Source organism: Bolinopsis microptera, chromosome 10 (genome assembly GCF_026151205.1).
Source record: "Bolinopsis microptera isolate Bmic1 chromosome 10, MBARI_Bmic_1.0, whole genome shotgun sequence".
NCBI lineage: Eukaryota > Metazoa > Ctenophora > Tentaculata > Lobata > Bolinopsidae > Bolinopsis > Bolinopsis microptera.
Window position 1 is genome coordinate 6,058,344 of NC_087081.1, and position 27,727 is coordinate 6,086,070.

General features: G+C 38.7%; 3 protein-coding genes across 6 annotated transcripts; all 3 read left to right on the top strand.

Annotated features, from left to right (window-relative positions):
* Positions 1-279: 279 nt before the first annotated feature.
* LOC134821885 (tyrosine-protein kinase SYK-like) lies at positions 280-27,122 on the top strand. 4 transcript variants are annotated; one of them, XR_010161075.1, is made up of 18 exons: positions 280-414; positions 651-719; positions 1,516-1,677; positions 1,954-2,106; positions 2,980-3,091; positions 3,553-3,790; positions 4,017-4,138; positions 4,454-4,563; positions 8,734-8,828; positions 10,362-10,486; positions 14,690-14,827; positions 23,188-23,269; positions 23,669-23,843; positions 24,204-24,245; positions 24,781-24,897; positions 25,179-25,273; positions 25,458-26,609; positions 26,993-27,119. XR_010161075.1 is itself a non-coding variant. In XM_063832699.1 (17 exons), the coding sequence occupies exons 1-17, from the start codon at positions 310-312 to the stop codon at positions 25,498-25,500; spliced, it is 1,983 nt and encodes a 660-aa protein (XP_063688769.1). In that variant the 5' UTR covers positions 280-309; the 3' UTR covers positions 25,501-27,122. The 4 variants fall into 4 exon arrangements, 2 of the variants coding, with proteins under 2 accessions (XP_063688769.1, XP_063688770.1); XR_010161076.1 differs by lacking the exon at positions 24,204-24,245; XM_063832699.1 differs by having other exon boundaries at positions 25,458-27,122.
* Positions 18,094-19,724, top strand: LOC134821888 (uncharacterized). Its single transcript, XM_063832703.1, has 2 exons — positions 18,094-18,344; positions 18,519-19,724. Exons 1-2 carry the CDS (start codon positions 18,159-18,161, stop codon positions 18,858-18,860), a joined length of 528 nt encoding a protein of 175 aa, XP_063688773.1. The 5' UTR covers positions 18,094-18,158; the 3' UTR covers positions 18,861-19,724.
* On the top strand, positions 20,464-21,407 carry LOC134821887 (uncharacterized). Its single transcript, XM_063832701.1, has 2 exons — positions 20,464-20,715; positions 20,888-21,407. Exons 1-2 carry the CDS (start codon positions 20,527-20,529, stop codon positions 21,332-21,334), a joined length of 636 nt encoding a protein of 211 aa, XP_063688771.1. The 5' UTR covers positions 20,464-20,526; the 3' UTR covers positions 21,335-21,407.
* Positions 27,123-27,727: the final 605 nt, after the last annotated feature.

Consider the following 27,727-nt stretch of genomic DNA (forward strand, 5'->3'; position numbering starts at 1 on the left):
TGACCTTGGATCAGTGATAACATCGGCTATGAAAAATATTTTTCCATGCAACTAAATGCAGCTGATGCAACGAATCACGATCGTCTATCAGAAACAGCTATTAAATAATTTTTGAGAAAAACCCCCACCGATATTAAACCCTAACTAATTTCTTAAGCTTTAGTCCCTCACCTGAGTTTTATCTTGGTATTCCATTCTGTTCTCAAACAAAACCCAAATTATTCTCCTCTAGGTGTTACCCTTTGAATTGTCCTCACTGATATTTTCTCTGACAGAGAAAAGCATGTAGTCAGTCAAAATGTTACATTCATGGAGGTGGATTTGTATTTTCATGGAAATGTAGACAGAGAGACGGCCGAATGCAGGCTTATGCTATACAGCAGTAGTGATGGTACTTACCTTATCAGATCAAAGGTGAGTTATTCAATCATGCATATTTCTATTTTAAATTCTAATGATTCAGTGGCTGTTTAAATAATGCTGGAGGTTGTCACAAAATATGTTTAATTAAACTACTTAAATAGATTCTGAGTCGTCTGATAAAAAATGGCTCTTTCAATTATAAATTGGGTCTCAACTGTGTTTAGCTGTATGAATTTTAATTTAATTTTCTATTATCCTTTGGATTTACGATCAACTGTTTTATCTAGGACGAGGAGAACTATGTTATAAGTGTATACTTTAGAAGACAGATAGCACACTATCTGATAAACAAACAGGTAATATTATGAAACATGGCCCATCTCAGCTCTTTATGTTGGGTGTTAAAACACATATTGGGTGTTAAAACACATTTGACCGGGATTGGCAATTTTGAGCTATCCCAGTCCCGGTCCCGGTCAAGTCACATTTTTCATCCCGGTCATGGTCCCGGTCAAATGCTGATTTATGATCCCGGTCCCGGTCTATCACTCAAATTTGCCGGGATTTTGACCGGGATCTTTAACATAATTTCATTCACTGTGATTTTAAGTTTTTCCTTTCATTCATATTGTGAATTTCATCTTTAAACATCCTCTGAGCCAAATAAAACAATGCTTAAAATTGCTAAACAAGTTTGAGTAATAAATTATGATCATGAATTAACCAGCAATTGACTGGAATTCCCGGTACCGGGAATCCCGGTACTGGGATTGGCAATTTTAAGCTATCCCGGTCCCGGTCCTGGTCAAGTCACATTTTTCATCCCGGTCCCGGTAAATTGATAATTCCGGTCCCGGTCCCGGTCAAGTCACATTTTGTATCCCGGTCCCGGTCCCGGTCAGGCCTGAAATCATGTCCAAGTCACCTCCTGCATTTGACACATATGGGTTAGCAACCACCTCACCCACTCATTCTTCTCTCTCATAATATATCACTATTAGTTACTATTGGTAATTATTTGTTACATAGCAAATTGGGATTTGGGACCATTTTGCGGATTATTTTAAATATAGTTTATTGTACATATTGTATACCAAAGTGTAGATCACCTCCTGACTAGTAACCACATTAAAAATAAGCTAAAATCTACAGGATGATGGTACGATAGTGTGGGATTCCAACCATGTGTATGAAAGTTTGGAGAACATGATTTATCAGCACAGTATTGAACCCGAGGGCATGGTAACACTGCTCACAGATGGGTGTCCTGTCCGGTACTTCATTGTGCAGGACTCACTCTTTCCTGGGCATCAGGTGGGCTTTATTAGGTTATTGGTTTATTTTTAATTAATTGGGAGTGGCCACTAGGGTTCGATAATTGTAGGATTATATACCTGTTATCGCTCAAATATTTATCCTGATTGATATCATATTCAAAGATTTTGAGGCATTTTCCAGATTCTTCTTCTTGTATAATACTAAACGGACAAGTGACATCTCAAATATCATCATACTTATCAATTAAAAACTACTACTTAACTAATTAACGATTAATCATTTAATTAACTAAATACTGACAATATGTGGCAGTGTGCTGGACTCTGCTGGTTTCACGGGAGACTAGCTAAAGAACAGATATCGCTGAGACTTGCAATTACTGACCCAGTAACAGGCTCTTTCTTGGTGACCAACAGTCAGTCCACTGAAGCTATATACATCCTTAACATCTGGAATAACAATAAAGTGAGTGGATTGTATTAACATGCTAGGCTGTAGTTTGGAATTTAAGTCATTTCCCTTTGCTATTTATTCAAAAAAATTCATTGTTTCTGCCATCTGGATGCATAGTATTTTTGGTGTAAAACTGTGTCGTGCAGATATTCCAAGAATTACACGAATTTCTATTAATTTCCTCTGGAAAATTAGTAGCTGTCTGCAGCTTAGTAAATGTACTTTATGAATTACAACAGTGTAGTATTATAGTAATTAAGTATTTCCTTATACATAAACTTTGCTCTAACGCATGTGTAAATTTGTTTTCAGCATTTGTATTTGGCATTTTGTGCAGATTAGATTGATCTGGTACGCCATAAAACCCGGATAATGCCTCTATTAATTAATGACTAAATGCATCTCCCTCACGAATCACATGTCATTACATATATTAGATAATATCATCAGTCACATAATATCATCACTCATCAGTCGATATAACACTGGTAATATAAGCTAGTAAACCTCAAATATTGTTATCATTTTTATCAGTGCAGTTGTTATCTGATGTTATCATTGTTATTTGTTGTTATCATTGTTATCTGATGTTATCATTGTTATCTGATGTTATCATTGTTATCTGATGTTATCATTGTTATCTGATGTTATCATTGTTATTTGATGTTATCATTGTTATCTGATATGATGTTATCATTGTTATCTAATGTTATCATTGTTATCTGATGTTATCATTGTTATCTGATGTTATCATTGTTATCTGATGTTATCATTGTTATCTGATGTTATCATTGTTATTTGATGTTATCATTGTTATCTGATATGATGTTATCATTGTTATCTGATGTTATCATTGTTATCTGATGTTATCATTGTTATTATCAGTTGGTGCAGTACAGTGTGCTAGAGAAAGATAACGAACTGTGTATCACACTGAACAGAAGATTCCGTAATCTTCTCAGTCTTATCGAACATTACTTGACTGACGATTCTCTCGGTTAGATACTTTTATTTTTTAATTGGTTCGTTAATTAGTTAGTTAGTAAGTTTATTGGTTAGTTAGTTAATTATTAAGTTAGTTATTTAATCAGCTGCGTTAGAAACTTATTTTAAGTTCATTAGTTTGTTAATCAACATATCATTTGGTTTAATAATGAAGTGTCGATATTTCAAACTTTTGTTTAATAACAATTTGGTGGAACCAGAACTGTTACCGTTACTTAACTTGTAAGATAATAATGATCGTATCTCCCCATGCCTCCGTAAAATTTTGTGTTTGTTTATTTAATTTATGTTTGTACACACTGACATGTAGCTTTGATCTGCAATTATACTCTAATTGAGACATTAATAATTGTAATCCTACATTGGTAAACTACATAGTTAAATACATATAAGTAGTAAAAGCTTGACAAGGTAAATAAAATTATCTGACCAGCTACCCTGACTCACCTCCAGGAACGAAGCTAATACAACCCTGTTGTGTAACGGTGTGGCACCAGCGTGGTCACCTCTCTCACCCCCCTCAAATATTACCACCTCACTTCTGTTCAAGTGACGTGGAGGCTTCCCTGTCTGACGGGAGTATTGGTGAGACGCGCAATGTGGTGCAGCGCACGCCCCAGCGCACTCAGCGCAAGGTGGCCATCCGGGGTGCTCGCAGGAAGGCAGCTAATCTAAATGTGGTTTTAAACCTGTGAGTTTCTTTTTAGCTTAGTTATATTATCAGTTTGGGTGGTGCTTCTATAAACAGTATTACCTATCTTATCACTTAATTCAGTTCTTTACTCCTTATTTAGGTTGCTTTTTATTGTATAATGTTTGAATTTTATTTTAAAGTCATATATCTACTTTCACGGCATGTTCCTATGTTATAGAATGGTAATTTTATCATTATTATTAAACGTGTGCTAATATTTCAGGTCGAACCTATCCTTATCAGATAACGATTCTCCGCACTGTGGTGAAACAGACATGGCCCTGGGCTTCTATAACATGACGTATAGTAGTGATGAGGAGAAGAAACCTAAGAAAAGTAACAAGGGTGAGCTCCTTCATAGGATACTGAACTGATATTTGCACAGTAAATGGGCCAATAGTTAATGGGGCACAGTAGATCTGCCTTTTCTGACAAATGTGCACTCTGCCAATTATTTACTTTAAAATCCTTTTGTCACATTTTTTGCCTGATTTGGCATTTTTAGTGGTTCCCAAAAAGAGATTTCCGCAATCAGTTCCGATCGTTACAAAGGTCTTGCCTCAAAAATAAATTTGAATAAAGTTTTTAAGCACTTTCGTTAGAAGACAGCAGAAATGTGGATTTAACTGTACTACTACTAATCTGACACTCAAACCTCAGATGATACAGGTATAACACTGGAGTTGCACAATACTCTATCGAGAAAAGGTAGTCACAGGATTAAACGTAAATCTATGGAGAAATCACAACGAAAACTACAGAAAATAAGGGTCAGTGCTTTTGAGTTAAGGGGGAGGGTTCACCCTGATTTTTTTGTGAAACTTGGTTTCGAGATAGCAGTTGACCAACAAACTAGGACCGGTGACCAAACTTTTGAGGGGGTCCCGGACCCCAACCGCCAAACGGTGCCCGCGGGGCAGCCACGCCCATATTTGGTCCAAATTAGGCCCAATTTAGCTAAATACCCTCAACATGCCCAAAACCCAGATTTTAGGTGCGTTACTTGTAGCTAGTGGTCCCCTGAACTCGTATATGAATTTTCATCAAGATTGAACAAAAAATGACTGAGTTATGAGCCAAAAACCATATGCCCATATTTGGGTATACGCACCAAATTTGGTCGATTTTGGCCCATAAATTGGTCAAATATCAATATTTTCGAATGAAATCAACTTTATATGGAAGGTAAGCCTATACTACACATTCTCTATGATTATCAGCTCAATATCTACCTAACTGTGGATTCTGTGTTCAATTAATCGCAAAAAATGAACAAAATCGCCCATATCTCAGTTCGCGATATTTGCAAAACTGATTTCGTTCAAAACAATAGAACTCAATAGGGTTTCAATATTTTTACATGAAATTTTCAGAATCAATGTAGAATCGCATTTCGACCTTAAGTTTTAATATGGGGGGGGGGGGGGGGGGGGTGTCACGTCCGTCTATGTCCGCTTGTCTCATAGAATCCAAAAAGGACAGGACATAGGCGGACATAAGCGGACATAGGCGGACATAGGCGGACATAGACGGACATAGGCGGACATAGGCGGACATAGACGGACATAGGCGGACATAGGCGGACATTAATAGACACCTAAATTGCTAAATAAAATGTTCAATTTTTGCTGTTATAGGGGGATCATGTTTTTTGTCCGTTCGGTACCCTATATTTTCAAAACAGACAAAAAATAGAGCGGACAAAAACGGATAAAAATGGACAAAAACGGACAAAAATGGAAATAACATTTAGATGCTTCCTCCTCCTACTCTTCCTCCTCCTCCCCCTGGGTCTTCCTGATCTTCCTCAGTCCTCTTCCTCCTCCCCTCCCCAGTCCTCCTCCTACTACTCCTCCTCGTCCTCAGTCCTCCTCATCAGTCCTCAACAGTCCTCCTCCTCCTGGGTCCTCCTCCTCCTCCTGAGTCCTCCTCCTGGGTCCTCCTCCTGGGTCCTCCTCCTCCTCTTCATCCTCCTCCTCTTCCTCCTCAGTCCTCAGTCCTCCTCAGTCCTCCTCCTCATCCTTCTCCTCAGTCCTCCATCCTCCTCCTCAGTCCTCCCCCAGTCCCCCTCCTCCTCCTCCTATTCAGTCCTCCTCCTCCTCCTCCTCCTCCTCCTTCTCAGTCCTCCTCAGTCCTCCTCCTCCTCCTCCTCCTCCTCCTCCTCCTCCTCTTCCCTCTCAGTCATCCTCCTCAGCCATCCTCCTCAGTCCTCCTCAGTCCTCCTCAGTCCTCCTCCTCAGTCCTCCTCCTCCTGGGTCCTCCTCCTCCTCTTCATCCTCCTCCTCTTCCTCCTCGGTCCTCAGTCCTCCTCCTCCTGGGTCCTCCTCCTCATCCTTCTCATCAGTCCTCCTCCTCCTCAGTCCTCTCCCAGTCCCCCTCCTTCTCCTCCTCCTATTCAGTCCTCCTCCTCCTCCTCCTCCTCAGTTCTCCTCAGTCCTCCTTCTCATTTCTCCTAAGTCCTCCTCCTGAGTCCTCCTCCTGAGTCCTCCTCCTCTTCCTTCTGAGTCCTTCTCCTGAGTCCTCCTCCTCCTCCCTCTCAGTCATCCTCCTCAGTCATCCTCCTCAGCCATCCTCCCCAGCCATCCTCCTCAGCCATCCTCCTCAGTACTCCTCAGTCCTCCTCCTTCTCAGTCATCGTCAGTCCTCCTCCTGGGTCCTCCTGGGTCTTTCTGATCCTCCCCAGTCCTCTTCCTCCTCCCCTCCTCAGTCCTCCTCCTACTCTTCCTCCTCGTCCTCAGTCCTCCTCATCAGTCCTCAACAGTTCTCCTCCTCCCCAGTCCTCCTCCTCCTGGGGCCTTTTCCTGGGTCCTCCTCCTGGGTCCTCCTCCTCCTCTTCATCCTCCTCCTCTTCCTCCTCAGTCCTCAGTCCTCCTCAGTCCTCCTCCTCATCCTTCTCCTCAGTCCTCCATCCTCCTCCTCAGTCCTCCCCCAGTCCCCTCCTCCTCCTCCTATTCAGTCCTCCTCCTCCTCTTTCTTAGTCCTCCTCAGTCCTCCTCCTCCTCCTCCTCCTCCTCCTCTTCCCTCTCAATCATCCTCCTCAGCCATCCTCCTCAGCCATCCTCCTCAGCCATCCTTCTCAGCCATCCTCCTCAGTACTCTTCAGTACTCTTCAGTCCTCAAAATGTTTGTCCGCTAATGTCCACCAATGTCCGCTAATGTCCACCAATGTCCATCCAAGTCCGCCAATGTCCGTCCGGGTCCGCCAATGTCCGTCCGAGTCCGCCAATGTCCGTCCGAGTCCGCCAATGTCCGTCCGAGTCCGCCAATGTCCGTCCGAGTCCGCCAATGTCCGTCCGTGTCCGCCAATGTCCCAAAAAACACGTCCGTTGTCTCATAGAATCCAAAAAGGACAGGACATAGGCGGACATAGACGGACATGACACCCCCCCCAATATGGAATTTTGAGTTAGGCCTTTAAAAAAATTTGGCGGCCAAATTCTGAAATTTGCCGGGCATTTTTTAGAATTTGGCTGCCAAATTTTTTTAAAGGCCTAACTCAAAATTCCATATTAAAACTTAAGATCGAAATGCGATTCTACGTTGATTCTGAAAATTTCATGTAAAAATATTGAAACCCTATTGAGTTCTATTGTTTTGAACGAAATCAGTTTCGCAAATATCGCGAACTGAGATATGGGCGATTTTGTTCATTTTTTGCGATTAATTGAACACAGAATCCACAGTTAGGTAGATATTGAGCTGATAATCATAGAGAATGTGTAGTATAGGCTTACCTTCCATATAAAGTTGGTTTCATTCAAAAATATTGATATTTGACCAATTTATGGGCCAAAATCGACCAAATTTGGTGCGTATACCCAAATATGGGCATATGGTTTTTGGCTCATAACTCAGTCATTTTTTGTCCAATCTTGATGAAAATTCATATACGAGTTCAGGGGACTACTAGCTACAAGTAAAGCACCTAAAATCTGGGTTTTGGGCATGTTGAGGGTATTTGGCTAAATTGGGCCTAATTTGGACCAAATATGGGCGTGGCTGCCCCGCGGGCACCGTTTGGCGGTTGGGGTCCGGGACCCCCTCAAAAGTTTGGTCACCGGTCCTAGTTTGTTGGTCAACTGCTATCTCGAAACCAAGTTTCACAAAAAAATCAGGGTGAACCCCCCCCCCCCCCCCCCCCCCCCTTAAGGGTCAGAGATTCCGCATTGTAAAGATTTATGAAGGAGATTTGTCTTAATTTCTGCAGCTGATTATCCCAGTTTTATTTTTCTGCATGATATAAATAATAAATTAATATGTTTAATTTAACATTTCTTAAAGTTTGTGTATCGATATTACTAAATCGTGGGGCGTAATGATTGTAGAATAAGGTAGAGATTTAATGTTGAGGGTTGAGAGGGGGGGGGGGGGGGGAGAGTATGCAGGAGAAAAGAGGTCCCTGTAATAATCATGCAGGCGTTCAACTGAAACTCAATCACTAAGAAACCTGAGAAAGTTATAAAACCAGCCAGCCCATGATCAAATGTTGTAAAGTTACATTGTATACTCTGCCTTAATCATGCTCATAAACAGGTCAACTAGCCCAGTCATCCTACCCATCCAACCTATCTAAAGGCTGCAAATTCGTCGTCGAATTGTTCAGTGTATTTTCTTCAAAATTTGCCGCACTTAAAACAATTTTAAGCAGGTGCGGGTTCGTACTATTGGCAAAATTTTACCGACCTGTATGTTGCCTAATGCCTATGGCAACATAATATGACAGTTTATCAATGAATCCATCAATCGAAAATAGGACAATTGCACCGTAGAGTCCTGTTTTCACCTCCCCATGCCGTAGAGTCTCACGCCTCACGGTGTAGAGTCTCACGCCGTCGTCCGTAGTTACATGCTAATTATGTGTATAATTACATGCTAATTATGTGCATATTTATATGCTAATTATGTGTATATTTATATGCTAATTATGTGTATTATTGCAGGCTACACAGCCCCAAGTTCAGAGCTCCTCTTCAGATGAACTTGTTCTGGATGGCCCCTCCTCTCGCGATCAAGCGCAAACTAAACTTAAACGCAGGTATGTATTAAGGGGGGGGGGGGGGTTCACCCTGATTTTTTTGTGAAACTTAGTTTCGAGATAGCAGTTGACCAACCAACTAGGACCGGTGACCCTACTTTTGAGGGGGTCCCGGAACCCCAACCGCCAAACGGTGCCCGCGGGGCAGCCACGCCCATATTTGGTCCAAATTAGGCCCAATTTAGCCAAATACCCTGAACATGCCCAAAACCCAGATTTTAGGTGCTCTACTTGTAGCTAGTGGTCCCCTGAACTCGTATATGAATTTTCATCAAGATCGGACAAAAAATGACCGAGTTATGAGCCAAAAACCATATGCCCATATTTGGGCATACGCACTAAATTTGATCGATTTTGGCCCATAAATAGGTCAAATATCAATATTTTTGAATGAAACCAACTTAATATAAAAGGTAAGCCTAAACTACACATTCTCTATGATTATCAGCTCAATATCTACCTAACTGTGGATTCTGTGTTCAAATAGTTGCAAAAAATGAACCAAATCGCCCATATCTCAGTTCGCGATATTTGCAAAACTGACTTCGCTCAAAACAATAGAACTCAATAGGGTTTCATTATTTTTACATGAAATTTTCAGAATCGACGTAGAATCGCCTCATGACCTTAAGTTTTGTATTAGAATTTTGAGTTAGGCCTTTAAAAAAATTTGGCGGCCAAATTCTGAAAAATGCCCGGCAAATTTCTGCTATCTCGAAACCAAGTTTCACAAAAAATTCAGGGTGAACCCCCCCCCCTCCTTAAATAGTGAGCTTTTAATGTATTTATATTACAAAACTTGTATACTTTTCTAGATATGTAGCAGTTTTAGTCGCACTGAAAAACTAGGAAATAATTAAATATATACATCATGTCAATGATCACAACAATAAGGTAGTTACATTCTCATTACCAAGTTTCACAATTCACACCCAGTGAAACACTCGCCGTTATTACACTGTTAGAGTCTATCATCTGACATTTTATGTCATACATTTCCCCAAGTTTGACACCTAATTACACCATCTAACACCTATCACCTAACTCCTGACACCTAATTAATAGTTCCTGTAAGTGCAGACACGCTCTTCAGTTGACGATGTGTGGTGTTAAGGAAACACACACTTTTTACATTACATATTTTAAATTCATGTAATTACTTTACACATCTAGAGCTTGATCACATAATTGGTACCGTTTATCGGTGAAACTCATACATAACTTAGCATAATATTCATTGTCATACATAATATCTGATAAAATAAATGTGCATTTTATTTTTATATTCAGCGTGTACTGCACTTCAATGACAGAAGATCACATATCATTATAATTGATGTGTGATTATTACTTTTTATCTTTACTTATAATAGATATGATATCATAATGTTAATTTTCGTTTCTATTTAAGCGTAACTTTATGTTTTTGTTTGTGTCCCTGGTTGTGTTATTTACAGTTTTTGTTTCAGTTTTTGTTTCTGTTACTTACGTTTCTATTTCTGTAACTTACGTTTCTGATACTTTCTCTTTCAGGAATGCTAAAGAAAAGAGAAAAAACAAAAAGCACTTTTTAAAGCAATCAGAAGTTGACGACTTGAAATCTTCTTCTGCGCGTCTCAGTTTAGACTTGAACAGTATTCTCTGCAGTGAATTACTAGGTAAAATAATGTTTTAAAATGTATTATAACAGTTTTGGTAGATGTAAACATCAACAACCTGGTGATTAATTACGGAAACTAATTGTCCAATATATGTTTTCTAATTAATTAATGTTAGAATTTATGTTTAAATGTGGAGTTAAATCCTGTAATGATACTGTGTGAGAAGAATATATTATTAAAGAAAATATATATAAGAATCGTCCCTACTAATAGAGTAATAAGATATCTTCAATTTCGCTGTAACGAATTTAGTAAGTAATTAATTGTTTGTCCCGTTATTCTTTTTCCTTCCTCTTTTCCTTGTCATCCCCTTTAGTTTTAAGATTCTTGCTATAAATGGCTACAGCTAACACTATTAATGCTAAGTACCAAACAACAAGTGGGAGGTGGATCGTTGGTACCATTAAATCGATTTAACACCGCAATTCCAGTCGCAAGCCTGGGACCACTACTAGCATAGTCACAACATCTACAAAGCTGCCATATAGCCTGACTGACAATTTTCTCGACTGACTGACAATGTTTCTTCTTTTTCCCCATTTAGAATACAAAGATTAGTACATTTTAGCTTATGATTAATATTATATTTTTACCTATAGTTTACTTAGACTACAGTATAATTCTTATTGAAAGTTTATGAATGTGACTGACTACACTACGATCACTTTAATTCTGATATTGAGTAATTTTGTGTGAATATGATAAATTCAGCCGTGTAAGTCCACCTTTACATGGTGTATATTTTCTCTCCTTTAGCATATTATCCTTGTAAACAGAAGAGTAACCCCATAAAGCAATATTAGTCAGTTTAAGACGGTGGGGGGGGGGGGGGGGCCAATGGCATAAATGGAGAAAATGGAGAATTACTCATGGGTTTTTCCATTTTCTCCATAGAAATAGTCTCCATTTTATGCCATTTTATGCCATTTTATGCCATGGAAAACCTGAAAAATTTAGAATTTCGAAAAAAATTATTTTAAAAAAAGATACTTTCGGCCAATAATGAACAGAGTATCATGAAACATGGAGAAAAGTGGTTTTCAGAAAAACTTTGAAAAATGTTGACTTAGAAAATGTTCGGTCCGAGTCATTTACGAAACGTACCTCCCGTATCGAGAGCTCCCGATTCCGAGCTCGTGTTGCAAAGGGGAGGCCTGCCTTCCGAGATCGCATTACCTCGAGTCCAAAATTGTGTATCGAGGGGAAGGTGTGGACTTCGAAAAACCGAAAAAATATTTTCGGCCAATAATGAACAGAGTATCATGAAACATGGAGAAAAGTGGTTTTCAGAAAAACTTTGAAAAATGTTGACTTAGAAAATGTTCGGTCCGAGTCATTTTCGATACGTACCTCCCGTATCGAGAGCTCCCGATTCCGAGCTCGTGTTGCAAAGGGGAGGCCTGCCTTCCGAGATCGCATTACTTCCAGTCCAAAATTGTGTATCGAGGGGAAGGTGTGGACTTCGAAAAACCGAAAAAATATTTTCGGCAAATAATGAACAGAGTAGCATGAAACGTGGAGAAAAGCGGTTTTCAGAAAAAATTTGAAAAATTTTGACCGAAAAAATATTTTCGGCTTATGAACAAGGTAGCATGAAACGTGGAGAAAAGTGTTTTTCAGAAAAACTTTGAAAAATTTTGACTTAGAAAATTACCCCTCGCTCGGTACACAATTTTGGACTCGAGGCTTCCCCCTGGTAATGCGATCTCGGAAGGCAGGCCTCCCCTTTGCAACACGAGCTCGGAATCGGGAGCTCTCGATACGAGAGGTACGTATCGAGAATGACTCGGGCCGAAAATTTTCTAAGTCAAAATTTTTCAAAGTTTTTCTAAAAACCACTTTTCTCCACGTTTCATGCTACCCTCTTCATTATAAGCCGAAATATTTTTTTAGTTTTTCGGTTTATCGAAGTCTGCACCTACCCCTCGATACACAAATTTGGACTCGAGGCTTCCCCCTGGTAATGCGATCTCGGAAGGCAGGCCTCCCCTTTGCAGTGCGAGCTTGTTTCGACTGTCGAGGATGTAGGTCTCACTTCTCAGTGCCTATTACTCTCCCCTATTACTCACTCCTGCTGTAGCCTGTAGAAATAACTTTACACTAGGCTTGAGTAATTATGAGTTTGCCTGAAGTGTGCCTCTACTAACCTAGTATAAGCATCTAGTAGCCTACTATGAGCTTTCATAAGCTTGTTACGCCCCTAGTAAGCGTAAATAAACATGTAAGGAGGTCCAATTTAGGTGTTAAAATGGTGTTAAAGATGAAATTTCGAAGACAAAATTCATGGCATAAAATGGAGAAAATGGAGAATTACTCATGGGTTTTTCCATTTTCTCCATAGAAAAAGTCTCCATTTTATGCCATTTTATGCCATTTTATGCCATTGGCCCCCCCCCCCCCCCCAAGACGGTGATGGCCCAGTATAAACAACATATTGAGGTTTTGTACGTGGTTATTGGTGTTAAGTTGGTGATGGAGATCATACCACTGGTATTGTGAACATATTGTAGTAATTAATCTGTGAACTGTTAGTGTATGCGAAAAATACCGGAACTGAACAGTTACACACACAGTTTTTAAATTATTTTATGTGAGCAATTATTTTTAATTTAAGTGAGATATTACTCGGGTGATAACTAAAATGTGCAAGTTAACAACCATGTGCGTGTGTGGGTGGGTGGGTAAGTGGGTGGGTGGGCAGGCACGTAGCCAGGGGGGGGGGCTAGGGGGGCGGCAGCCCCCCCCCCCCCGGAAAAAATCGAACCCCAGAAAAAAGATAAGCCCCATAGTCCCCATGGTCGCCTGGTAACTGGGCTGTGTTTATGACTGCAGTCAGTCAAAGATTTGAACTGTGGATTAGTAAATATATGTCATTAAATCCAAGCAAACATTCTAGAAGACTTCTATAATTATAGTCAATAGTGTCCCCTAGACCGTAGGAAATGTAAAAATCTTAAGACGATGAGGCCTGAGTAAGTCGTAAATTCTGATTGGAGAATGCAGATTGCTGTTGTGAAGTTACCAAATTTACGTGAGTACTTGATTCTTTTCAATCCCAGTTTATTGCTGTCCTACAAATTTCTTTAATGCCAAATGTCGTCTAAAACACCCTGTTTCGCAAAAAATTTCCGGGGGGCTGCGCCCCCCTAGCCCCCGCCAAGGGGCTCCGCCCCTGGACCCCGCTGAGGGCTGCGCCCCCCGACCTCTGCCACAGCTTGCTTGCTTCGCTCGCTGCGCAGCTTGATTGGACGCGTCGGCTCGCTTCGCTCGCCGACAGCCCCCCTCAAAGAAAAATCCTGGCTACGTCCCTGTGGGTGGGTGGGTGTTTGTGTGGGTGGGTGGGTGGCAGGGACGTAGCCAGGATTTTTCTTTGAGGGGGGCTGTCGGCGAGCGAAGCGAGTCGACGCGTCCAATCAAGCTGCGCAGCGAGCGAAGCAAGCAAGCTGTGGCAGGGGTCTGGGGGCGCAGCCCTCAGCGGGGTCCAGGGGCGGAGCCCCTTGGCGGGGGCTAGGGGGGCGAAGCCCCCCGGAAATTTTTTGCGAAACAGGGTGTTTTAGACGACATTTGGCATTAAAGAAATTTGTAGGACAGCAATAAACTGGGATTGAAAAGAATCAAGTACTCACGTAAATTTGGTAACTTCACAACAGCAATCTGCATTCTCCAATCAGAATTTACGACTTACTCAGGCCTCATCGTCTTAAGATTTTTACATTTCCTACGGTCTAGGGGACACTATTGACTATAATTATAGAAGTCTTCTAGAATGTTTGCTTGGATTTAATGACATATATTTACTAATCCACAGTTCAAATCTTTGACTGACTGCAGTCATAAACACAGCCCAGTTACCAGGCGACCATGGGGACTATGGGGCTTATCTTTTTTCTGGGGTTCGATTTTTTCCGGGGGGGGGGGGGGGGGGGCTGCCGCCCCCCTAGCCCCCCCCCTGGCTACGTGCCTGGTGGGTGGGTAGGTGGGTGGGTGGGTGGGTTTTTGGTGGGTAGGTGGGTGGGTGGGTGGGTGGGTGGGTAGGTGGGTGTATTTTTATATTCGTGTTCGTGTGTACATGTGTGTTTGTCTGTATGACTGTGTGTTTGTATGGCTGTGTGTATGTGTCTGTGTAATTGTATGGCTATGTATTATATATACATATATTATATAATGACTCAATGTCTATGTGTAACACCAGTTGTCCAGGTGGTGGTGTAAGCAGTAAAGTGTACAAAGGAACATTACACCACGCACCAGTTGCCATTAAGAAGGTTAACAGAGGATCCAGCAAGTGGCAGCACGAACCTGCAGCTATTGAACATGATAACATTCTGCGGCTTATAGGTGGGTCTTTATTCTTAATCTGTACTTGAATAATATGTAAACATATATTATATATCAATTACAACATACCCTATGAAGATATATACATACCCTATAAAGATATATTCATCATGATAGTTTGACCTGGTATGGAAAAACAACATTATGCTTCCTTTTGGTTGGGGACCGGCCCGAAGTACCAGCCAATGTTTACTCAAAAAATAATATATATAATAAGTGTTATCAATTCAAACTCAAAACTCAAAACTCATACAAGATTAGATCTCATTAAAACGATTAAAATGTATATAATAGAGCTTGTCGAACAAAACATAGCTGAGCACATATAAAGTTGCCTTTAGTTGAAATTATCATATTAATATGCTTTTAGAGTTGTTAGAGTGGAAACAGGCGCATAGCTACTGCTAGCTAGCTATTCCAAAATTTTTAAAATTTAACGACTGTTATCAGTAGCATAGCGTCATGCCGTGTTTGCTGGCGAATTGATGGCAGTGTAACTGATATGTTATGCAGTGAAATTGATTCTGTAATAGCGTGCTTATGGGACAGAGTTATTATTAGCATTACGGTTGATGTTGCGCTCTGATTTCCTTAGTCCCGTTATATTGTATAACATAAAGTTAGGCCATTCGTCTGCAATGCCCTCGTTTCGTTGATCAATGAGCATGTTTTTTATGCACCTTTTGTAGATGTTAAGGTTGAATAGACTTGGCAAGGAAGTTGCTGCGACACTATATCTGTTTATTGCTAATAGTGGACCTTTGTAGAATACTGAATTATTGTAAGGGTGTTTACCGTATTCATCTGACCATAAAGTTGTAAGACTCGAATCCGGATCGGCGACGTTAAATATTGGTGCACTGTTAGGTATCGTTTTCTTTATAGAGGGAGGCACTAGACTTGGGAAGTTTTTTAGCTTATGTATAAAAACTAATGCGTTCTTTACGATGATACTATGAACTGTCAATATTTTGTGCACATACAGAAACCAGACTTGGTACTTGCTGGTGGTGTACCATCTTTGTACCAGTAATTAACAAAACCTGGTAGTATTGCTCTAAGACCCATTTTCTGTTTAACAAATAGTGTTTCTATATGGGATTTGGCAGCAAAACCCCAGACGAGGGAGCAGTAATTAAGGTGAGACTGCACAAAGCTGTGATATATTTGTAAACGTGCTTCCAGAGGCAAATATTTTTTAAGTTTGTACATGACTCCAATGTATCTGGCCATTTTCATTTTCATGTCAGAAATATGTTGCGATCAGTTCAGTTTGTTATCTATTATAACACCTAAGAAACGGGCTTCTGTTTTTCTTTCGATTGTGACACCAGAAATTACTACATCGCGATAAATGAGGTTTCTTTGTCGAGAAAAGATCATATAATTCGTTTTTTTAAGATTTAGAGCTAATCCGTTGTTATCTACCCATTTAACTAAGACATCGCTAAGAATTTTGAGCTTATCATAAACCTCGTTTATATTTTCTCCTGTTAGGAAAATGTTTCTTCTTTTCTCCTTTTCAGTTTAATTCTAACTAACAGCTTAGCATACTAAATTCTTAAGAGCCTTAACACATGGTAATTCTTGCTCTGTTCAAAGGCAAATTTGAGTAATTAATCAACTGTATTTTTGGGCTAATTTTAGCGGTAACATTGCAAAATGATTAACGATTTGCGTGAAAACAAGTACTATTTGTTATGTGAGGCTAAGTGGAGATTTTACCAAAAATTCTCAAAGATTCGATTGTTTAATTTTCATTATTACGGAAAAATCGCTCCGTGAATCAGAAATCTCGACACATCATATGTGATCTTACTACACTCAGTTTTGCTTTTGAGATTAGGTAGAGTATAATTTGGAAACACATCCCTGTGTATTATGTCACTGACGGCGGGGAATGGTTTTTTTTGGTTTTGAGTAAAGAAAATTGTGAAATCTATTTAAATTTATCATAAAACATGGACACGTACACCATAATATAGAATTCAAAACACGGTATTCTATCATAAGTATTCGGTATCTCTAAATAAACATTATGTTGCAGTTCTGCCATCACAACACATTCAATTCAATGGAGTAATCCCAGTAATTAATCCTGATTTTTATTGAGCCCACCCTAAAATAATAGTCCCCGTCTTCGTCGTGTCGTTTACAGCAAAAACTGGGAATCTTTGCTTATCCTTGATTATACACAGTGACTTAGTTACTCTGCTCAAATCTGAAGTTGAGTAACAATCAAGTTGCTAACACAGATTATGTTACATGGTACCCTTGGGCAAGCGTAATATTTACAAATTTCGACCGGTCACTATTGAAGGTAGACTATCCTGTAACGCGCGATCAAGTTCATGGGATAAAAGTTGTTTTGAAATCATAATGTGCACAAGAGTAAAATTATATATATTAAGCACGCACGTCACGCGCAGTTTGAACTTATGTATATTCCGCGGCTCCGCGCATCAAGTAATTTTTTTAAAGCAACCGATTCAGCTCGGGTAAGTTATAATATAGAGGTTACCGGTATAATATTAAAGTCACTATTGTGACGGTGCATTAGAACTAGACAGAAGTTAAGTTTACATTTGTGGTGTGTTTAGTTTACATTTGTGTACAATTATGCTCACGATGGTATCCCCAGTGCCTGTAGCCTCTCAATTAAGCGTCTCATATTATGCGCAGAAGCTAACCCTGATACAGTAAAGTTAACCCTGAACAGCTCATATCTGGGAGAAGAGCCACAACTGAGTTCAAATAAACTTGTCTCTATCTGCCCGAACAGAATCGTAGTAGAGAGGAAAGCGTGCAGGCAGCATCCTCGAGTACACAGGCCATCCAGCCTTTGCGGGGTCGTCCTCTCAGTCTCTTTCCATAGTTTGGTTTCCAATCCAGTAAAAAATTGGAAAATCGTGTATCTGGCATTCTGACAACATGTCCGTACCACATTAATCTAGCCGCACCGATGAAAGTTTCGATAGACTTAATTCCAGCACGCCCGAGAACTTCTTCATTGGAGACATGGAAGAATCACTTTATCTTCAAGATTCTTCTCAGGGAGGTCAGATGGAAGACCTCAAACCGTTTCATCTGCTGTTGTGTTCCAGACTACACAATCCGGCAACACAAGTATAATTCAGAAGTATAATTCAGAAGTATAATTCACAAGTATAGTCCAAAACGTACCAAAACGTACCAAACGTACCAAACGTACGTAGTTCACAAGTATGATTCACAAGTACAATTCACAAGTATAATTCTCCTCACTTCTTTATCTATCATTCCGGTTCCGCCTTCCGTTAGTGATATTAAGTTTTATCGAACATTTAGCAACATGAACGTCCTAAGATTTGTGGTTTGCTTTGCTGCCGTTAGTGTTCAGATGGGCCTTGTTGCTGCCCGCGACGAAGAGGGAGAAATAGCTGAGATTGGGTACGTGACATACGAAAGACATGAATATGAAGATAAAATAGACGGTGGGGTGCAACTCGCGGATGTCTTTCGCGTTGTTGACTACGAGGTATTCTTTTCCAGATAAATATCATTCGATTTTCTTAATTAATACTAAGGACTACGATTTAAATTAGGGGTAATAGGTTTCACAGTAATAGTATCACTCATGACGTTACTTCATACTTAAAATTCATCTCTGTGAAGTTAGCTTCATCTGAGCTTACACAAAAAACAATTTCAGGGATCCGATTTGTTGGAAAGATATGTCCTTGTGTCTATCTTTATGTACGACAACAGGGATAAAGTCTGGATTGAAGCCTCTGCTGAGAAGGAGGTAATGGAAGGAGGTATCTCTGTAAGGAAACCACTGCTAGGGTACGACCTTCTCAAATCTAGTGGCTGTGAAGAGAAGGAGCTCAAAGAACAGCCCTTCACCAAAGAAAGATGGGGCTTTAAAGAAAAAGAAGAGGTCATACCAACATGCTACCTGCTCACACTCAGCTATAAAGACCAGACTGCCTCGCAAATGTATCCTGATAACTGTGTGGAAGATAGGACTGCTAAAGACAAGGACCTGGAGTAAGCTGAGGAAGAAGACGATTCCCACGGATCCAACAAACGGAACACCTACAGCACCTCCATCACCAAGCTCAGCAAGAAGAAGATAGGAAACATGCGGAAGTTTGTCTGCAAAGCAGCCCACACTTCCATGGGAGCATCAATGTCTCTTAACAGTGCCTTCTTAGAAGCAACAGCTAAGATCTACTACAAACCAAACAACAACGCTGATTGGGGGGACCATCTGTTGGACTTGAGTTGGGACCAGTATTCGGGTGGGGAGGACAGCTACGTGAGCTTGGTGTCTCAACATCATCTGAACCAACAGGGTGTCAAGTGGGGGAAGTGTTTTAAGTGCGAGGTGACAGTGGGTGGTGCTGTGGTGAGAAAGTGTAAGGGAGGGTGCTCTTGTGATTAGTGGCACAAACAACGTACTATGAGGTTGATGTGGAGATTTGAGGAATAAGGAATTTTAGTTGGAACCGGATTAAAAACTTGTTTATGGACCGTTATTGTACTTCTAGATTAGAATATTAGTTAGATTAGAATACATATTATGCACCCCACATGGTGGTTGAAGATATGTGTGGAATTTCAAATCAGGACGATGTTTACTGCTAATGTTATGACTTCTTAATGCTTTTCAAACAAAGTTACAACGAATTCTTCATGTAGTGCATCCTGGGCCTGGGTTTGGACAGAATATGCCCGTTTAAAATATTTCCATCACGTTACATTACATTATTCTGAAACATATATTATATTTGCAATAGATTATGCAATATCACAAGTAACAACAATATATGATTTTTACGTGTCGAACAAACTTTGGTAATAATTTTTACTTTTTGATTATGTAATTTCCTTAAAGTAATTGATTTTGATCATATATTTTTGTTTTAGTTCTTGATTGTTATGATAGCTTTTTAACAATACTTACTTTTTGTAGGCACAAAATACCATTATTTCGATCTGAAGTTAACCCTGAACAACCCATATCTAGGAGAAGCTCCACAACTAAGTTCAAATAAACTTGTCTTTATCTACCCGAACAGAATCATAGTAGAGAGGAAAGCGTGCAGGCAGCTTAGGGATCTGCCGAACCATATTTAAGGGAAATCCTAGTATAGTTTCCTTTATATAATACGATCTTTACTCTGAGAAAGGCAGTGGTGGGTGCAGGAAATTTTATTCATTCCTCTTACTTTTACTGTTCTTGAAAACTGTTCTTAACAGTAATTTCATTTTGACTGGTGAACATCTTAGTCGGAAATTGGACTATATTCTGTTGTCTGTTTTTATAACATTATGGCACTTCTGTCTAACTCATTGTCTGTTATCGCCAACTTTACAACAAGTTACACACAAACTACTTCCTGACAATCAAGAATGCACCATCTCGTGGATTCCGAGTTCTGAGGAACGATGCCAACAGCAATCATCTGATGTAACAGCGGGAACAACATTACCTATGAGTAGCAGAATGGTTCCAAGATTGCACCTGTTCGGAAGAACAGACGGTGCTACACATGTCACGTGACAATTGTTAGACTCACGTGACTGCAGTTGGTAGGAGCACGTGTCTTGTGGTGGTATCCGGCTACACAAGTACAATTCTCCTCACTTCTTTATCTATCATTCCGGTTCCGACTTCCGTTAGTGATATTAAGTTTTATCAAACATTTAGCAACATGAACGTGCTAAGATTTTTGGTTTGTTTTGCAGCCGTTAGTTTCCAGCTGAGCCTTGTTGCTGCCCATGATGAAGAGCACGAGGAAGAAATATCTGAGATTGGGTACGTGAGCTACGAAAGGCAAGAATATGGAGATAAAATAGACGGTGGGGTGCAACTCGCGGATTTCTTTCGCGTCAACTTAGAGGTATTCTTTTCCAGATAAGTATCATTCGATTTTCTTAATTAATACTAAGGACTACGATTTAAATTAGGGTAATAGGTTACACAGTAATAGTATCACGTATGACGTTACTTCATACCTAAAATTCATCTCTGCGAAGTTAGCTTCATCTGAGCTTGCACAAAATCAATTTCAGGGATCTGATTTGTGGGAAACTCTGGAAAGCTCTGATTTGAGAGATTTCCTTGTGTCTCTCTTTATGTACGACAACAGGGATAAAGTCTGGGTTGAAGCCTCTGCTGAGAAGGAGGTAATGGAAGGAGGTATCTCTGTAAGGAAACCACTGTTAGGGTACGACCTTCTCAAATCTAGTGGCTGTGAAGAGAAGGAGCTCAAAGAACAACCCTTCACCAAAGAAAGATGGGGCTTCAAAGAAAAGGAAGAGGTCATACCAACATGCTACCTGCTGACACTCAGCAATAAAGACCAGACCGCCTCGCAGATGTATCCAGATAACTGTGTGGAAGATAGGACTGCTAAAGACAAGGACCTGAGGAAGATGAGGAAGAAGACGATTCCCACGGCTCCAACAAACGGAACACCTACAGCACCTTTATCACCAAGCTCAGCAAGAAGAAGATAGGAAACATGCGGCAGTTTGTCTGCAAAGCAGCCCACACTTCCATGGGAGCATCAATCACTCTTAACAGTGCCTTCTTAGAAGCAACAGTTAAGATCTACTACAAACCAAACAACAACGCTGATTGGGGGAACCATCTGTTGGACTTGAGTTGGACCAGTATTCGGGTGGGGAGGACAGCTACGTGAGCTTGGTGTCTCAACAGCATCTGAACCAACAGGGTGTCCAGTGGAGGAGGTGTTTTAAGTGTGAGGTGACAGTGGTTGGTGCTGTGGTGAGAAGGTGTCGGGGAGGGTGCTCTTGTGATTAGTGGCACAAACAACGGACTATGAGGCTGATGTGGGGTTTTGAGGAATAAGGAATTTTAGATGGAACCGGATTAAAAACTTGTTTATGGACCGTTGTTGTAGTTAGATTAGAATATTAGTAAGATTAGAATAGATATTATGCACCCCACATGGTGGTTGAAGATATGTCATATGTGGAATTTCAAATCAGGACGATGTTTACTGCTAATGTTATGACTTATGATTTTTACGTGTCGGAAAATTTGTTTTGATAATGTTTACTTTTTGATTATACAATTTCCTTAAAATAATTGATTTTGATCGTATGTTTTCGTTTTAGTACTTGATTGTAATCATAGTGTTTTGTTGCAATACTTAATTTTTGTAGGCACAACATACCATTATTTCGATCTGAAGTTGATAATTTGCAGCAAGAAAGGAGAGTTCTTGAAAATATTTTCCATTAATGATGTATCAGTATTAGTATTATTTTTCATATAAAACTTACTAAACATAATCTTGTGAACAACTTGTCAAATATAAGTTACTTTCAAGTAAAATTGTGAACTGAAAAGTAAAACGACACCGTTAAATGGATAACAGATAAAGTAACAACAAACAACAAAAGTAACAACAAAAGTAACAACAAAAGTAACAACAATTACATTAAACTTTTATATGTTCGCCACTTTGCAGATATAGATTCTGTTAGGGAGATAAAGGCATAAAAAACTAAAACTACTAATATTTAAATTAACAACACTTTGTGATAATGATATCTAAGTGAGTAAGTTAACAATAATTATACGTTAAAGTGAGTAAGTTAACAATAATTATTCGTTAAAGTGAGTAAGTTAACAATAATTATACGTTAAAGTGAGTAAGTTAACAATAATTATACGTTAAAGTGAGTAAGTTAACAATAATTATACGTTAAAGTGAGTAAGTTAACAATAATTATTCGTTAAAGTGAGTAAGTTAACAATAATAATACGTTAAAGTGAGTAAGTTAACAATTATTATAGGTTAAAGTGAGTAAGTTAACAATAATTATACGTTAAAGTGAGTAAGTTAACAATAATTATTCGTTAAAGTGAGTAAGTTAACAATAATTATACGTTAAAGTGAGTAAGTTAACAATAATTATACGTTAAAGTGAGTAAGTTAACAATAATTATACGTTAAAGTGAGTAAGTTAACAATAATTATACGTTAAAGTGAATAAGTTAACAATAATTATACGTTAAAGTGAGTAAGTTAACAATAATTATTCGTTAAAGTGAGTAAGTTAACAATAATAATACGTTAAAGTGAGTAAGTTAACAATTATTATACGTTAAAGTGAGTAAGTTAACAATTATTATACGTTAAAGTGAGTAAGTTAACAATAATTGTACGTTAAAGTGAGTAATTTAACAATAATTATACGTTAAAGTGAGTAAGTTAACAATAATTATACGTTAAAGTGAGTAATTTAACAATAATTTTAAGTTAAAGTGAGTACGTTAACAATAATTGTACGTTAAAGTGAGTAAGTTAACAATAGTTATACGTTTGATAATAATTCAGGTTACGGTAAGGACCATATGGTGGTTACTGAGCTTTGTGAAATTGGATCGCTAGATACATACCTCCTTGAAAATGACCGCAAGTAAGTTTTATCATTCTATCTAAGTTTCAATCCACAAGTGAAATAAGCCCCAGATTTTTATTGAGCAGAATATTTAAAAATACAAGTTTGCAATATGTGAATAGGGCAATGTACGAGACATCACTTAAAACTGCTCCCCCGCCCGTGCTATCCATTAAATTAATTAACTAATTAATTAACTTAATTAATCACAGTTCTACACGACCTTAGTGTTCGAAAATTATCGTTAAATAATTTATGTGATTTAAACTATTTAACTTTAATCGCTCAAAATAGAGTTAAATGGAGAAGTATGCAAATTGCATGACTTTTGTGTGAGAAAGATTAGGGGACAGAAATGTTTACTTTGTTTACTATCTGTTTCTTAGAGCTTTTGTTTATATATATATATAATCACAGGGTCACCTCTCCCCTGAACGTGTTATCCTGGCTGCGTGACATCAGTAACGCGCTCCTCCACCTAGAACAGCTTAATATACCACTGCGCGCCCTCTCCTGTCGCAACATCCTCCTCAACTCCGCGCACTGCGCTAAACTCTCTCTCTTCTCCACCACCAGGCTTCTTAACGACCAGGTTTGATTGTGAGAAGGTGTTTTCCTGGGTTACTGTCACCAACATGTATAGTAACCCTGTATAGGAGCTTAACAGATGTTAAGGTCCTTAACATGTAAGTAGAATACATGTAAGTAAACCCCTGCGTATCTGTTTACGACCTTAACAGGGTAACATCTTGGTGACAGTAAGTCATGGTTGGAATGTCAATTATCTGGCAATTAATCAATTGACTCGTGAAAGCGAATCCGTGAATTTTGCATCTTGAATATTTTACCTTGCATGATTTTCTCTTCTCTTCGATTTTGGAAAACTGATATTCTTTCTCTTGTGATTTTCATCTTGGTATGAATTACCAGATTACCTCTATCTTCGTCGTAGGGAAAGAAAAAAGAAGCTTGTATATGTATTTATCCTACCCAAGTATGTAAAATAAGCACAGCTACGGACACACTTCTCTGTTTTGTTTTTCGTGCTTTTTTAAAACCAAGATACGCGGTATATCGAGGTTTTACTGTACTAGGAGTGAGGTATGCAATCTCCAATTTCTTTAGAGATGCCTCACTTTAACTCTAAGGTTGCGAATTGTAAAGACTTCTAGAAATTAGTGCACGATTGTTCAAGAGGCTGTGTTACTCACTTCTCAATTTGCGATCCTTGTTCTTTCAATGTTTACATTTGTGTGTTACATTTTTCAAATAGTTTAACAAAATTCTGTCTTATAAATTGTAATGAGTTTTAGCACTACAATTTATTTTATTGTTGTGCTTGAAGCATTATACTGATAATATAAGTATACATTTCTGTGAATATGCTGTGCATGTGCTGTAATGATTGTTTGATTTATTCAACATATTTTATAGCTGTTCAAACAGCCAACCCTCACAAATACCCGACATTAAGATATGCACTATCATTAATTGTTACAGATCTGATAATTATAATTAATTATGTTCAGGAAACCCACAAGATCAGATGGTATCCTACAGACAACAAAACGTGTTTAACTTGGAGTTTTGGTATCACACTTCTTGAAGCTATACACTACGCTCACTTTAAATACAAACATTTATTGGTATGATATGTTGTTTCGTCTTGTAATTGTTGGTATGGAATGTATTTCGTTCTTGATATCGATTTCTCGGTAACAGTTCGAAGTTGATTTTCCTGAATGATTGAACATTGAAATTATAACGGTCCCTCTGAGCTTGTTCTATGGGCTTATTTACCAGCTAAATTATGACTTGTGGTTATTCAAAATTATATTTCTATTATAAACGAGGTATTTTATTCAAGTATAACGATGGTTAGGTACTTTATTCAGGATCTCAAGTATAACAATGGTACTTTATTCAGGATATCAAGTATAACAATGGTATGCCGATAATCACATTCCAGCCCCATGTACCTATAGCAGTCAGGAACCTCATCAAGTCCTGTATCAGACAAAGGTTAGTAGCAATTTATTATTTATTTGTTGTTTGATTTAATCTATTAATTATCAATTTATTTGTTTCGTGTAATGTTAAATCTACTACCAAAAAGCTTATCTATTCTAAGGGGTCGTTCACGTAATCATTTTGTTGCAAATTTTAGCCGAGAAAATTATTATAACATCAATTAAATGTTTTTCAGGCCCTCGGATCGGCCAAGCTTAAAAGTAGTCGTGACAAGTTAGGAGTTATCCTTGACATTATCATTAAAGCGTACAATTGGAAAATCAAAGATCCAGCTTCTCTTATGAAAATGCTGAACTTGGACAGTAAAGCTCAATGAGATTATTGTTAATTAATCAGTTTAACAATTAGTTGATAATTGGTTAATTGGATAATTGATTGATTGGTTTACAGTATTTTTGCATATTATGATGAGTGAGGTTCACTGTTACGATTAACTTAGTTTTGTACAATTTTCGTCGTTATTTATTTAAGTAATTCAGAAGAGATCCCGGGGAATATGTGCCCGTCCTTACGTTTTAACCAAATTAAGTAGTTCGATTATTACCTTTTAAAAGTACATTGACTCAGGTTTATTTTTATAATATTGATAGAAATACCTTCTTCTTTCTATTTTACCTACTTTGATACATCGAGAATCATTGATATAAATTTCGTTTTTGGTATGCTTGCCGATGTTGATTTTTATCATTTTGATAACCAAGTAGATTGAATTAACAGAGATTAAGTGTGGTATAGGTGATTGGATAGAAGATTTTTGCTTGATATACCACGATAAATTTTTAAATATTATCATGAACCTTATTTGCCAAGATGATTTTTCAAGATGGTGGAAAATATTGATTTTTTGCGAAGATGTTATGGTATATTTGAATACTATTAGATATATACCGTAAATTGGGGTAAAATCGCCGTGTCGGGAAACTTCGCCACTATTTTTCAAATAATCATTTTACTGTTTTGAATTGTTAGGAGATCGAGTTTTTGTATAGTATTGTGTTGAACAAATGGTTATAAAGGTATTCATATTCAAAAATAAACGTTTACTATGTTAATTAAACTCAGGCAACATGAAATATTGCTATAAAGTGGCTAAAATTTCCTGCTTGCATATTTCCCATATTTTACAATTATATCCTTAATTAATTCTGTGTGACATCATTAGCATATGTCCTGTTCATTTAAGGGCAAATTTAGTTAGCCATGATGCACACAATTACTGATATTATAAAGTTTTCAAATTTGTGTGTGGCGAAGTTACCCTCTTCTGATCCCATCTGTTCGGCGAAGTTTGGCGCGAAATTCGCGCGCGGCTGGCAAAGTCACGCACGTGTATTGGCGAAGTTCGACTACATTTCTACTTCATCCCGGCGATGTTACCCGCAGCATGGCGATGTTACCCCGGCGACCAAATTGCCCATTGTAACACGCAGGCTAGAGCTAGATAAGTAAAATTGGCAGGTATACCAAGGAAATATAATTGAGTTTCGAGTGGTATGGTGCTTAGCACCGAATATGGTATAGTTTCAGAATGGCGAAGTTACCCCATATTGCAGGGTAACTTCGCCCTGATTTCAGTGGCACCAATCTAGCTGACTATTTATGCCTGGCTGATGTGGTTCATACGAAAACATTTGCTTTACCAATCCTGTTCATATGAGCTATAAACTTTTTCAAGTACTCGTGTCGTATTTTCTAAATAACATGAAATAGCTGTAAAACATGGCGAAGTTCCCCCATTCTACGGTAATCTAATGGTAAATTGTTGGATTGGAATTTATGGCGCTGTTCCTATGTCGCTGTGTTAAATGTAGCCAAATTCTCAGAAATATTTCGTTTCAACAACTTGTGTGTCTTTTTTGTCCTACAAGAGAAATCCGAATCGTATTCAAATTTCTAAATGGATTGTTATATGCCATTGTTCAAATCATATAATTTATTTTTCCTTGACCTATTGGACGATTTCAGGCTGAAAAACGACTCTTTCGGATGCACCAGTGACTACTTACAAGCTATTGGATCCCCCGGCCCCCCATTGGATCTACACCGAACAGTTGAAACGTGAACAAAACATGGCTACAAAACACCCCACCCCGAACAGTCACGATATGATACTTGAATGTTGAAGCAGCTAGCTGAATCCAGCTGATTGCTGTTGCAAATCATCTGTTTTGCTTGCCGGTAAGAGAGTTATTACCTTACCAACACTAGCAGATACACTGCAATCAATTTTAAATCAAGCACTTTTGTAAACTCTATAGCAACTTGCAAACTAAAAACGAGCGAGTATTCTATACGAGATATTGTTTAAATAACTTCATGTTGGGTTATCACCGCACGTTGTATTTGTAAGGGAATATAACTGGTGCGTGCACGCCAACGTGTCATATCACGTGATCACGTGTCAGGAGCACATGACGTTTAATCACGTGCACGTGGGCTGTTTAA